Raw genomic sequence first — 14,770 nt, forward strand, 5'->3', positions numbered from 1 at the left:
TTTGCAGAAAGATGGTTTATGATGTACCATAATAAGAGGCTGTCTTTGCGGTTGGTAAAGGATTGCCACCCCTTTGTGTTTGAATTGCAGTGGACGAAGGCCACGTGCATAATAAATGTTTCATGAGCAATCTGACTAACTTTTTTTTCATTTTACTGAGCTGTGCAAGATCTTTCCCACCTATCTATTTTAGGGTTTGTTTTCATATTGTATCTTACTTTCTTTTACCTTTCAGGTAAGGCCCGGTATGGTCAGGTGGTTAAGACACTAGACTCGTAATCCGAGTGTCGCAGGTTCAAATCCTCATCACCCCAAACATGATCACCCGTTCAGCCGTGGGGACGTTATAATATGACGGTTAATCCTACTATTCGTTGGTAAAAGAGTAGCCCAAGAGTAGGCAGTGGGTGGTGATGACTAGCTGCCTTCCCTCTGGTTTTACACTGCTAAATTAAGGACGACTAGCGCAGATAGCCCTCGAGTTGCTTTGTGTGCAATTCAAAACAAACAACACCAAACCTTACAGGTAAAGGGGGAGGCATGTTTACATTGGATTGGTGATACAGAGCTGATGAAGGTTTCTCTTCATCTTTCTCTCTCTCTCTCATCAGTTTAACACTTATTGTACACACTTACCCGTATATTGTTTTGGTGTATTTGCTTGTATCTGTTTGATTTTGGTAGTAAAGATTGTAGCTGGAATAAGCGAATTGTTTTGGAAACTTACGCTTATTTCGGAAGGGGTAGTGTGAATAGAAAGTTATAAAATAAAAGGCATAAATTAAACGAACGCATTTCACAAGATATTTAACAACTATTTATAATACTTACGTTACATATACTGCTTGTATTAAGTTTCTTCCAAAATTAATGGTCCTCCGCTGATCTTCGGATTTACAACGCTAAAATCAGGAGTTCGATTCCCCTCGGTGGACATAATAGATAGTCCGATGCTGCTTTGCTATGAGAAAACACATACGAGCACCAAAGCTAATGCCTTTAAAAATAATAATAAAACACAACTGAAAAGCTAATTAAAGTGGAGAAAAGCTAATTAAAAATATTAATTTGATCTTCATGATTTTGTATAATATAAACAAGTGTTTTGATAATCAGTGTTTTCCTTATTATTTACCTTTACTGTCGTGGAAAGATGACACTAAGACTAAGGTAGGAAAAGTCTGTTTTTATTATCAATGAAGGCAGCTGTTGGTGACGTTAAAATTTACTGCTGCAGATGTCGCGGTTTTTCTGTTTTACTCTACTGTAGCTGATGCTTTTCATCTAACAACATTTGCTTATGTGAGAGCGTATCATATGTACTTGCATTATCACTATTTCATGAAGATAAATTAGACTGTATTATTACAGTTACTTTTAAAATTATACTGTGTTAAGATGTCAGTAACATTGTAATGATAGTATTGTTAATGTTGAGACAATTGTGTCGTCGGTACTTTTTTTAAGTGTTATTTATCAGTTTATATTTGTTGCAACATATCAAAAACAAGATTTTCTATAGTGCAGTATTTAGTATAGAACTGTATTATAGCATTATTTTTACTAATGATAATATTAGCATCATAATTTCCTAAATAAGTAGGATAGCTCTAGTTTTTACATGTAATTTGTATGAATTAATTAAAAGTGTGTAGTTAAACTTTAACAGTTTAGGTAAAATATTCTATAGTTAATTTTGAAGTAGGAGACTTAGTAAAATTAAGAGCTATTGTAAAACAACTTTAAAGATAAATTAATTCTAAGTTTACATATTGAGTTTTGTTTCAAGTTTAATATTTATAATCATGATTGCTCTGTGTGTGCTTAATGCTGCTAGTATTAGTTTTAATTCTGTAGAAACTAAAGATAGTTCAGACTTACAAGAATTGAGCTTTCCAAAACAGTTCAATTCTGTAAAATGTTTTAAGACCAAAACATTTAGATCTGTTAATTATAAGGTTGTAAGACTGCTTATGTATTGGCTAGGAATTAAAAATGTCTTTTATTTTATTTGGAATTGTGTTTTAACTACTATATGGACATTACTGTGGCAGCCAAGTTTCCTCCTACCCTGTTGTTGTCAGTTTGGTTTCAAGAAAGCTGTGTTACAGATTATGTTGATCATGAATGTTTTAAATGTAACATCTGCAGTAGATGTTAAGATTTCTTCATTAGAAGATGTGTCAAGGCTTGCAAGTTTCCTGTTCTCAAAGAACAACCACATCATTGAAGAGACAGTGAGTAGTGACATATTTCAAGACTTACCCATGTCTGGTCAAATTGAACTTCAGAAACAATTTCAAGCACTGGTGAAAAATTTGGAAAATAATAAAATTGACATGAAAAGTGTGAATTGCTCAGAACTCCCAGATTTCATGTTGCATAATGAAGAAAACGTCTGTCAACAGGATAATAACATGAATGTAAGTACAGAATATAGCTCTAAATTTTTAATGTTAACGTATGTATAAAGCTATAAAAAACAAACCAGTGGTTTATATATTTCAACAAGTCATTTGAATAACATAACATAATAGGTCCATCTCAAGTATTGCATCTTATATATTAAAATTATTAATAAATAAATTTAAAAAAAATCCAGTCCTTATCATTTATATACTTGTCAATCTTTTTCTTAAAATCACTAAACTTTACTGCCTCCACAACATCTAAAGACAACCCAAAGGCCAACCACCCTGTTAAAAAAATGAAACTTTTTTAGCTAAAAATGATTCTTAGTCTGCCAAAATTTACATTTGTGTTCCCAGTTCTACTGTCCTCACTGTTAAGTATGAAAACAAAGATGTGTTAACACTATCTGTTCCTTTTACAATATTAAACACCTCATTCAGATCCCCCTCCATAACTATTATTTTTGCAAGAGAAAACAATTTCAGTCTCTCCTCATGTGACAACCTCTTCATCCCAGTAACCTTTTTCTGAACCATTTTCAACAATTTGATGTTTTTCCTAAGGTAAGGAACTCATGACTGAATACAATATTTCAAATGTGGCCTTATCAGTAAGCTGTGCAATGAAATTATAAAATCTTTAAACTTGTATTCATGATTTGTGTAGGCATGATCTAAAATCCTATTTGTCCTATCACCAGCAACAACATGCTACTTAGGTGGCTTTAGAGACTGATCATTTATTACACCAAGATCTTTATTCTTTATAACATTGTTAAGGTTTATCCCATCCAAATTGTACTTATAATGAAAATTTTGATAACCCATATGCATCATCTTGCATGTATTATAATAAAAACCAATTTGTCATTTATTTTCCCAACTCTATAAATGGTCTAAATGCTATTGTAAATCAAAGTATCCTCTTTATAGCTATCAACAACCAAGATCTTAATACCATTTGCAAATTTAAGTAATTTTTTAACTCTTCCTTCATCTGTATCATTGATGTAAATCAAAGAATGAAGGTCCTATGACTCCTGGGGTATCCCACTTCTGACGTTTATCCAGTTTGATTGCACCCCATTTGTAACAACCCTCAGCTTTCTTCCATCTAGAATTCCATAACTTCCAGCTTTCCATAACTATAGAGATATATATATTTTTTTACAAACCTTTTATGTGGCACCTTGTCAAAGGCTTTCTGAAAATTTAGATTTATCAAAACTACACTCCTACCCTCATCTACATAATCAGTAACCTTTTCAAAGAATATCAAAATATGTGTAAGGCAAGATTTTCCCTTAGTGAAACCATGTTCTTTATCCAATAAAATTCTAAATTTGTTAAATTACTTTGTAAAAAATCTTTTAACAAACTTTCTAAAATATTTACTGAGATAATTTTTATCACCTTCCTTAAATTGAGGAGTAAACATTAGCTTGCTTCCAGTCTTCTGGTACCTGCCCACTATTCGAGTACTAACAATAAATAATAGTAAGTGGTTCATATATCCAGTCTCTAACATCCTTCAAAACCATTGGGTTAATATTATTTGTTCCCAGGAGCCTTATTTTTTAAACTTTCAAATTTTTTCTTAACCAGCTCTGAATGAATGCAGTCATCTTGTTCAATTTTGTTTCTACTTGCCAATTGTTCAAGATGTAGAATACTGCTTCAACATTTGTTAGTAAAGACTAAAGAAAAATAAAAATTTAATAACCCAGCCACCTTATAACCATCAGACATCTTTTATCACTCCTCAAGGGTCCTACCCTTGTACTAACATTTTTGTCTACCCTTAATTTATTTAAAGAAGTTTTTAACTGTTGATAAGCAAATCTTTTCTCATACATTTTTAACTGTTGATTAATAAACCTTTTCTCATACATTTTTAACTGTTGATTAGTAAACCTTTTCTCATACATTTTTAACTGTTGATTAGTAAACCTTTTCTCATACATTTTTAACTGTTGATAAGTAAACCTTTTCTCATACATTTTTAACTGTTGATTAGTAAACCTTTTCTTATACATTTTTAACTGTTGATTAGTAAACCTTTTCTTATACATTTTTAACTGTTGATTAGTAAACCTTTTCTCGTACATTTTTAACTGTTGATAAGGAAACCTTTTCTCATACATTTTTAACTGTTGATTAGTAAACCTTTTCTCATACATTTTAAACTGTTGATAAGCAAACCTTTTCTCATACATTTTAACTGTTGATAAGCAAACCTTTTCTCATACATTTTTAACTGTTGATTAGTAAACCTTTTCTCATACATTTTTAACTGTTGATAAACAAACCTTTTCTCATACATTTTTAACTGTTGATAAGTAAACCTTTTCTCATACATTTTTAACTGTTGATTAGTAAACCTTTTCTCATACATTTTTAACTGTTGATAAACAAAACTTTTCTCATATATTTTTAAGTGTTGATAAACAAACCTTTTCTCATACATTTTTAACTGTTGATAAGTAAACCTTTTCTCATACATTTAAACTGTTGATAAGCAAACTTTTTCTCATACATTTTTAACTGTTGATAAGTAAACCTTTTCTCATACATTTTTAACTGTTGATAAACAAACCTTTTCTCATACATTTTTAACTGTTGATAAGTAAACCTTTTCTCATACATTTTTAACTGTTGATAAGTAAACCTTTTCTCATACATTTTTAACTGTTGATAAACAAACCTTTTCTCATACATTTTTAACTGTTGATAAGTAAACCTTTTCTCATACATTTTTAACTGTTGATAAGTAAACCTTTTCTCGTACATTTTTAACTGTTGATAAACAAACCTTTTCTCATACATTTTTAACTGTTGATAAACAAACCTTTTCTCATACATTTTTAACTGTTGATAAACAAACCTTTTCTCATACATTTTTAACTGTTGATTAGTAAACCTTTTCTCAAACATTTTTAACTGTTGATAAACAAACCTTTTCTCATACATTTTTAACTGTTGATAAGTAAACCTTTTCTTATACATTTTTAACTGTTGATAAACAAACCTTTTCTCATACATTTTTAACTGTTGATAAACAAACCTTTTCTCATACATTTTTAACTGTTGATAAGCAAACCTTTTCTCATACATTTTTAACTGTTGATAAGCAAACCTTTTCTCATACATTTTTAACTGTTGATAAACAAACCTTTTCTCATACATTTTTAACTGTCGATAAGTTAACCTTTTCTCATACATTTTTAACTGTTGATAAACAAACCTTTTCTCATACATTTTTAACTGTTGATAAGCAAACCTTTTCTCATACATTTTTAACTGTTGATAAGTAAACCTTTTCTCATACATTTTTAACTGTTGATAAACAAACCTTTTCTCATACATTTTTAACTGTTGATAAGCAAACCTTTTCTCATACATTTTTAACTGTTGATAAACAAACCTTTTCTCATACATTTTTAACTGTTGATTAGTAAACCTTTTCTCATACATTTTTAACTGTTGATAAACAAACCTTTTCTCATACATTTTTAACTGTTGATAAGTAAACCTTTTCTCATACATTTTTAACTGTTGATAAGTAAACCTTTTCTCATACATTTGTAACTGTTGATTAGTAAACCTTTTCTCATACATTTTTAACTGTTGATAAACAAACCTTTTCTCATACATTTTAACTGTTGATAAGTAAACCTTTTCTCGTACATTTTTAACTGTTGATAAGCAAACCTTTTCTCGTACATTTTTAACTGTTGATAAGGAAACATTTTCTCGTACATTTTTAACTGTTGATAAGGAAACCTTTTCTCGTACATTTTTAACTGTTGATAAGCAAACCTTTTCTCGTACATTTTTAACTGTTGATAAGCAAACCTTTTCTCGTACATTTTTAACTGTTGATAAACAAACCTTTTCTCGTACATTTTTAACTGTTGATAAGCAAACCTTTTCTCATACATTTTTAACTGTTGATAAACAAACCTTTTCTCGTACATTTTAACTGTTTATAAGCAAACCTTTTCTCGTACATTTTTAACTGTTGATAAGCAAACCTTTTCTCGTACATTTTTAACTGTTGATAAGGAAACCTTTTCTTGTACATTTTTAACTGTTGATAAGGAAACCTTTTCTCGTACATTTTTAACTGTTGATAAGCAAACCGTTTCTCGTACATTTTTAACTGTTGATAAGGAAACCTTTTCTCGTACATTTTTAACTGTTGATAAGCAAACCGTTTCTCATACATTTTTAACTGTTGATAAACAAACCGTTTCTCATACATTTTTAACTGTTGATAAGCAAACCTTTTCTCATACATTTTTAACTGTTGATAAGCATACCTTTTCTCATACATTTTTAACTGTTGATAAGCAAACCTTTTCTAATACATTTTTAACTGTTGATAAGCAAACCTTTTCTCATACATTCTTTCTGATGTTCTAAATTCCTGTTTCACTAACTTTCTTCATCTTTAATTTTCTAAATATCCCATTATACCAATCAATTTAAATTTCTTGAATTTGTTATGCTTTTCTTTAATTTTTCTCTCTTGCACTGTGTGAGCCAACCTGGCTTTTTTACTTACAGCTACACTTTTCTTTCTCTAAAGAATGTTTACCTTGATTATGTAAAGAATGATCTTTAAAAATGTCCTTATCAATGTTTCCAAGTAACTCAGCTATTTATTTCAATATGCACAGTAACATAATTATAAGCTACAACAACAACTGTCACAGTTGATGTAATGAACAGTTCACTTAATAGCAGCTTTAACTATAGTTTGATTGTTTGTAACTTTGTATTGTGTATTGATGTATTTAGTACGGAATAATTTTTATGTGAAAAAATTATCTTTATTACATTCTACTCAGGAATCAACATTAACACTAGCCATATTGAGACTAGTGGAGCTGAGACTAGCATTCAAACTAGTTGTTAGTATTAATGAGACAGTGCAGCTGTCCAAAAGTGTGATATTAATTGTTAAAACTCAGCAGGTTCAAATTATTTATTTTTGAAAGCTGAAAAATGACTAATTTAATAGCCAGTCACAAAATTCTCTCTTTGTTTTCTTTCTGTTATTTGACATCTGTATGATTATTAGTTTTTTGTTGTGAAGACTAATTGCAGTTATATATCAACTCAGTGTCTTTAGATACAAGTCAGTCAAGCTATTAAAACAGTGCTCTTGGTAGTATTAGAGCCAATAGATTTTGAGAGGGTATTTATGTATGTAATGATTATAAGTCAAAAGTAATAATTACCTTTAATAGAAGTTGCTAGTTAGGTCTTTGTTGGAGTACCATATAGAGTTTTTGGTTTCCTTATATGAAAAAAAGATATTGAATTTTTTGAAAGGGATCAAAAGAGGGCCACAGGAATGATTCCAGAATTGAAAATGTTAAGATGTAGGGTGTATTATTATTATTATTAAGGTTGTGTAACTTATTTTATCTTGATAAAAGTGCAAGAGGTTATTGAAGTTTACAAAATTAATCTAGAGAACCACAGAATAAAGCTTTTGATTTGTTTGTGTTATTGGATTGGAAGAAAATAACCTAATAGTAGTAGCAGATTGGTTTGGATCAGTCACTGATTAAGAAAAAAAAATCATATTATTGTAATGTTAGTACTGAAAGTAGTAATCAGTAAATTGTTAAAACTACACTTGTGTTTCCACAACAGGCAGTTGCCATCCATTCTACAAAGTTTCATCATGAATACTCTGCCTAAACAATCTATGAAAGAATAGGTTACACAGTATTTTTGAATGTATTATTTCACATGGATTGACATTAATGTTTGTCAGATTATTCAGGACAAGTAAAATGTGCAGCCAAGTGAGTGAAGTCATCTTTGTACTTGTCTAGTTGGACAAGTGAAAATTTTTGGTGAAAATGTCAGCAAAACATTTTATTGAAAATATAGAATATTTGTGTTTTTCAGTTTGTAATCTCTATTCCATTATTTGTCTTGTGGTCAGTCCAATGACTTAAGTGTCCTATAGTTCATCTCATACTTATGATGTAATTCTGTTTGTTTTCCACTTTTATGTAGGGATGATTTAAGGATAAGTAGGAAGTACCAAATGAAATATGGTTAAATTGTTTGTAAAAGCTTCATTAGGTGTACATTTTGTTGTTTTTCTGCCTACATTTGATTGGTTATATCGATTTTTGTCATTGCTCCAGTAACATTAATGTCAATCCCTGCTTCATCAAGGAGTTCATAATATTTTAAGTAACAACCCCTGAAGTGATTGTAACATCATTGCATTCTAGCTTTCATTAGTAAATAGCAAATCTGTCATATTAGAAGGATCAACACTTCCATCTTTCTGATATTTTAAAAAGGTTGCATAAGCTGTACAGAAGGTGTAAAACATTGAGAACCTAGTGTTTGGTTTTAGGTGAATTTTACACCTTTAAAAGTTTTAATGTTTTTGGCTTTTCTAAGTTTGAGCATTCCAATTTTAAAGTCATGAAAGATCAGGTTATAACTTTTGTTACAAGAAAGCTAGTTTAAGTTACTGTATATGTGTACTTTTTTTAATTTAGCCATTTAGTATATTATATGAAATATTGCAAATAACTTTATATTAATATTTTTTAAAAAGAGTATACTATCATGTACATGTGCTGTTTGTTCTCTTATATTTACAGCAAATTATTGAAATAGGCAGTTTAATTTCTGTAATAAACATAGTATTGTTACTTAGTTCATATGTTTGTTGAAAAAAAATTTAACAGTTATTTAAATATTTTTAAATATGTACCATATAGTAAACAATGTCAAAGTTGGTCTATAATTTTTATAAGATCTGTAAGCATATTTCAATGATAATTTGTCTTGGCACTATCAGTTTGTATTTTTGTACTTTGTTATCAAGAAATACTACTTTATCTAAATTTATAATAAACTTTTTCTGATATTTTAACTGTGGTTCTGAGCTAATCTATTCATTATTTTATTGATATTGTATCTATAGTGCATAGAGACACTTCTACTGTTTTTATCATGGGTGATGCACCTGATTGTACTTGTTTCCCTAAACTTTCAACATTACTGTAATGCTATATTTTTGTATGGCTTTCTTTTGTGTTTCTCAATAGATGACTCCTTTTTGAAAGTTCTGCAGATCTTCTGTTTGACTCCCATGATGTTAAATTACTAGCAATTTAATTTTTGTTAGAGAACACATTCTTTTATTAGGGTTTTCAACCTTTTGACCTTCAGGTTTGAGACTTGATTCTTCCTTATTTTGTTGTTGCACCTTATCTTGGAGAACAATGCTGGGAAAATTAATTTTTTGCTATTCCCTAGTATAATATTTTTGATTGTAATGATAAAATACTGTACTTTAACAAATGTTAACAATCCCATCAAGCTTGTGTTCTATTAATTCTTTAGAAAGCTTGTTTGAACCATATTTTATACACACATTTCTACCTAGAACAGAGATGGCCATCTTTATGTTTGTATGCCAGTTTCTTACTTAGACTGTAGCTATTGGGGGGCTGAAGCTATATGACCAGATGAAGTATGTTCAAAATACCTTTTATTTAAAATTTTGATTCTTACTGTCTGTGTTAACACAAGTTAACCTCAGTTAATTATATGGTCATTTGAAAAAAGTCCTTAAAGCCAGCATAGGACTAGTTTGGTTGGTCACAGTTTTGTTTTTTGTTTTCATTTTGTAAGTTTGGCCAAAAATGAAATGTGGTTAAAAACAAAAACGGGCAGGATTGAATACTTTCTCAGGGAACCTGTGATCTGTGGGCTGCTAGCTGACTGTCTGTGGTGTAGAATGACGTGTGTGATTTAACATACCTGTTTTCTATCTTGTGATCTTTTGGAAACTGTCTTTTCTCCCATTAGCTCAGTGGTGAGCTTAAAGACTTATTATAATAATATTACATTCATTACATTTATTGGAAGATAGGCTATTGTGTTTTTTGCACATAAAACATAGAAATAAACTATTTTCACGTAACAGTTCTTTGATATTTAATTTTTGTAGAGTTATTCAGTTGTGTAAGAAGTTGATAGCAGTTGCTCATTCCCTAGAATTTGTTAAGTTTGCATTCTATTACATTTACAAATAAATCAAAACAGTTTATTTTACCCTGTTGTTGATGTCCTTTTGAATTGTAAATTTTATATATCATTCGATATCTTGTATTCTCCATACACGGTGCCTGCAGTGTGCTGTTCTAAAGGGTAGACTAAATATTTAGTCCACTTGTTCTATGAGATGAGTGGAAAGCCATCTTTATTTGCCTTAATAAAATTATAAAATGAATTTACTTAACTATAAAATAAACTTACAATGAAATGTTTTTTCTCACTCCTATATAATTCTTGTAACTGTATACACCATTTGGTGAAAAGTGATGGTGACCGTATTTACACATGCTGCTCTTGTCTTCAGTAGATTAAATTAGGGATAACTTTGTTGCTTAAAGATTACATATTTTGAAACAATATCAAACCAGTACAGGTGCTTAGGCTGTAAATTTACTGATTATATATCACAGGCTCATCCATCTTAAATGACATTTAAACTTCAAAGAGTACAATCACATAGCCAGATGTCTGCTATTCTTCTTAATTTCTCTAAAGTAAACAATGATAAATGCAATAAACTTAAATAGCCTATTCCTGGAATTTACTTTGGTTTTATATTAACGTGTAGTATGCACATGTGTAAATATATGGGAGAAAGATGAAAGTTATGATAATATATGGTTGTAATAAAATGTTGGCACACAGAATCATGCACAAAAGACGGAATGAATTAAAAGCTCAAAACTTGAGTGCTTTCAAATATTAGACTAACCTTATTTATTTTCCTAAAGAAAAATAGTGTTCTGTTTAAAAGTGCTTGGGTTTCGGGTCTCTCTTTTTTTTTTTTCTTTTTTTGAAATTCATACTATATGGTTGGTATGATTGATATTATAAAATTAGTACTAAAAATATTACAACATTAATTGAAAGTAATTTAATTATTGTTTATTTCAGAATAATGATATTAAATATGAAACAAACGTGTAATTTTTTCTCTACTCTGTGTGTATATTTCAAATGTAGAAACCTTCAGCTATGGTTATATGCATACTAATAAAAAAAAAATTTTTTTAAAGTGCATGTTTCATCAAATATCCAGTCTCACAGTATCAGAGACAGGGCTTGTTATAGTGTAAACTAACCTTATCAGTAAGACTTTGAACATTAGCATCCAATAACAGCATTCTCTTATTGCCAGAGGTTATTTGCAAGGACACAAGTGAAATGAGTTTCAAGAAAAATGATATGCTATATACCTATATACATACAACTTAAAATGCACACAAAGATCTGACCACTGTGAATTTCTCACAACACTGCTAAACAAGAAAACATACAAGATGCTTCAAATTATGAAATGTCAGGAGTATATTATTAAGAAAAATGAAATGTTAAATTATGTAGAATAAATATACTATAGTTTTGGCATTAGTCAATATGATAACATATTTTTTAAAAACTTGAATTAATTAAATACAAACATTAGATACCAAAATGAGTATTATTGTAATGTTTCTGATATGCTCCATCCACAAAAATCAATATCACTGTGATAATGGGCATCCACAGGGGTGGTAAGAAACATAATTCTTTCTCAATTCATCCAGCATATGTTTATAAACTTAAGTTTTTTATTCACTTCACAGTTTCACACTATTTATTACACTTAATTTTTCATTCTGAAAACAGTCAGTAGTTTACTAGAATCTCAAGATACCTACCCTGTAACTATATTTTGAAAAATGTAATTACCATCACAGTTATTTGGACTTTGGACATAGAAATTCTCACTCAGGCCATCAGAGTTGCAGTTCATGTTGCAGTTAAGTAAATTTAAGAAAGAAAACAAACTTTTTATGTCATTTATATGAATCTACATTCATTAATGAAAGGATATTAATTATTAAAAGAACTTTGTTCAGATACAGATTTGGCTTTTGCCTCAGAGTAATGCTACAACACTAGAAAGTTTCTTTAAGGCAATTTCACATTGTTTTGGAATTCATAGCATTTTGTAAATGTTTTTGTAATATAACTCTGTTTGGAACTGACATCATTTTGAAAGTATTTTTAGTTAGTAGCTTGTGAAAATGGAGATTAAACTCCAGTAGGTGCCAACAGTAATAAATATGTTAAAGGGTTATGGATGGTAAGTTTAAAAAAAAACAAATTTAACTTGATAGAGCAATAGATTCTTGTTAATTAAAACAGTTGAAGATAAGAGAATACCAGAAGTGACAGAAAAAGTAATCACACTATGTAATACATATTTACATATGTCATTTGTCTTTAAAATGTAAAAATATAAATACACTAGTCCACCGCTGGTGAGTCTACGGATTTACAAAGCTAAAACCAGGGGTTCGATTCACCTCAGGGTACTCAGCAGATAGCTCAATGTGGCTTTGCTATAAGAAAACACACACACACACACATACATTGAATTGAGTATTGCTGTTTATACAGCAAAAAGTAGGTAGGAAAAGGGTGCATAATTAAAATAGTTGTGTTGGACTACATGCATGTATATTTATAAGTTTATACATGTGTTTTATTTAAAATGCATATTTCTGATGCAGTGTTTATCAGCCCTCAGTATGTTACATTTGGTACCAAACACCTCAACTGACCTTGGAGATGTTGTTGCTCGTATTTGTCCTTTAATCCTTGCTAATCTTCATGAAGAGAAGTGTCATGATGGCCTTGTAAAATCTGTTCAGACCATTCAGAAGATAAGCAAGCCATCAACTGGAGCAGGTAATTTTGTTTTTGTGAGCTGTTTCTTTTAAAAGAATTGGTATTAAGATATGATTTTTCAGGGTAAGAGCAGAATTTAGTATAGAAGAACTTTTATATCAGTAACTAAAACAAGTTTTGTTTTACTATGAAAAGTGAAAATTAGGGATATGATTTAAGTTATGATCAAAGTTATTGTGATGTTATGCCACACACACATTTCTACTAAATATCATGTTTCAACAGCTCTGGTGTTCAATATGTGAAGACTTTTTGTTTCCTAAAGAAATGATTCATGTAGCTATTCTCATTCAGTGCTGCCTTCTATATGTATAAACATTTTTGCATGCCATAAGTCTTGCATTCCCACTTACCCAGGATTACCTTGGCTTCACTGCATCCAAATTGTCATTTGACATTTCTGCACTAACAGAAGTGTGACACAACCTTCTGATATATGAGGATCTTTCTTTCTGATTCTACCAAAGTGTGACACAACCTTCTGATATATGAGGATCTTTCTTTCTGATTCTACCAAAGTGTGACACAACCTTCTGATATATGAGGATCTTTCTTTCTGATTCTAACAGAAGTGTGTCACAACCTTCTGATATATGAGGATCTTTCTTTCTGATTCTACCAAAGTGTGACACAACCTTCTGATATATGAGGATCTTTCTTTCTGATTCTAACAGAAGTGTGTCACAACCTTCTGATATATGAGGATCTTTCTTTCTGATTCTACCAAAGTGTGACACAACCTTCTGATATATGAGGATCTTTCTTTCTGATTCTACCAAAGTGTGACACAACCTTCTGATATATGAGGATCTTTCTTTCTGATTCTACCAAAGTGTGACACAACCTTCTGATATATGAGGATCTTTCTTTCTGATTCTACCAAAGTGTGACACAACCTTCTGATATATGAGGATCTTTCTTTCTGATTCTACCAAAGTGTGTCACAACCTTCTGATATATGAGGATCTTTCTTTCTGATTCTACCAAAGTGTGACACAACCTTCTGATATATGAGGATCTTTCTTTCTGATTCTACCAAAGTGTGACACAACCTTCTGATATATGAGGATCTTTCTTTCTGATTCTACCAAAGTGTGACACAACCTTCTGATATATGAGGATCTTTCTTTCTGATTCTACCAAAGTGTGTCACAACCTTCTGATATATGAGGATCTTTCTTTCTGATTCTACCAAAGTGTGTCACAACCTTCTGATATATGAGGATCTTTCTTTCTGATTCTACCAAAGTGTGACACAACCTTCTGATATATGAGGATCTTTCTTTCTGATTCTACCAAAGTGTGTCACAACCTTCTGATATATGAGGATCTTTCTTTCTGATTCTACCAAAGTGTGTCACAACCTTCTGATATATGAGGATCTTTCTTTCTGATTCTACCAAAGTGTGTCACAACCTTCTGATATATGAGGATCTTTCTTTCTGATTCTACCAAAGTGTGACACAACCTTCTGATATATGAGGATCTTTCTTTCTGATTCTACCAAAGTGTGACACAACCTTCTGATATATGAGGATCTTTCTTTCTGATTC

General features: G+C 30.4%; 1 protein-coding gene across 1 annotated transcript in view; it reads left to right on the top strand.

Moving 5' to 3' along the window:
• The first annotated feature begins 1,189 nt into the window (after positions 1-1,189).
• LOC143223661 (metal cation symporter ZIP14-like) overlaps positions 1,190-14,770 on the top strand; it is a 51,238-nt gene continuing 37,657 nt past the window's right edge. Inside the window, exons 1-2 of the mRNA XM_076451903.1 lie at positions 1,190-2,423; positions 13,040-13,217. Of these exons, the coding sequence (XP_076308018.1) occupies positions 1,806-2,423; positions 13,040-13,217 (796 nt within the window). The 5' untranslated portion in view covers positions 1,190-1,805. The remainder of the gene's footprint in view (positions 2,424-13,039; positions 13,218-14,770) is intronic.

This window comes from Tachypleus tridentatus, chromosome 8 (assembly GCF_004210375.1).
Source record: "Tachypleus tridentatus isolate NWPU-2018 chromosome 8, ASM421037v1, whole genome shotgun sequence".
Taxonomy (NCBI): domain Eukaryota; kingdom Metazoa; phylum Arthropoda; class Merostomata; order Xiphosura; family Limulidae; genus Tachypleus; species Tachypleus tridentatus.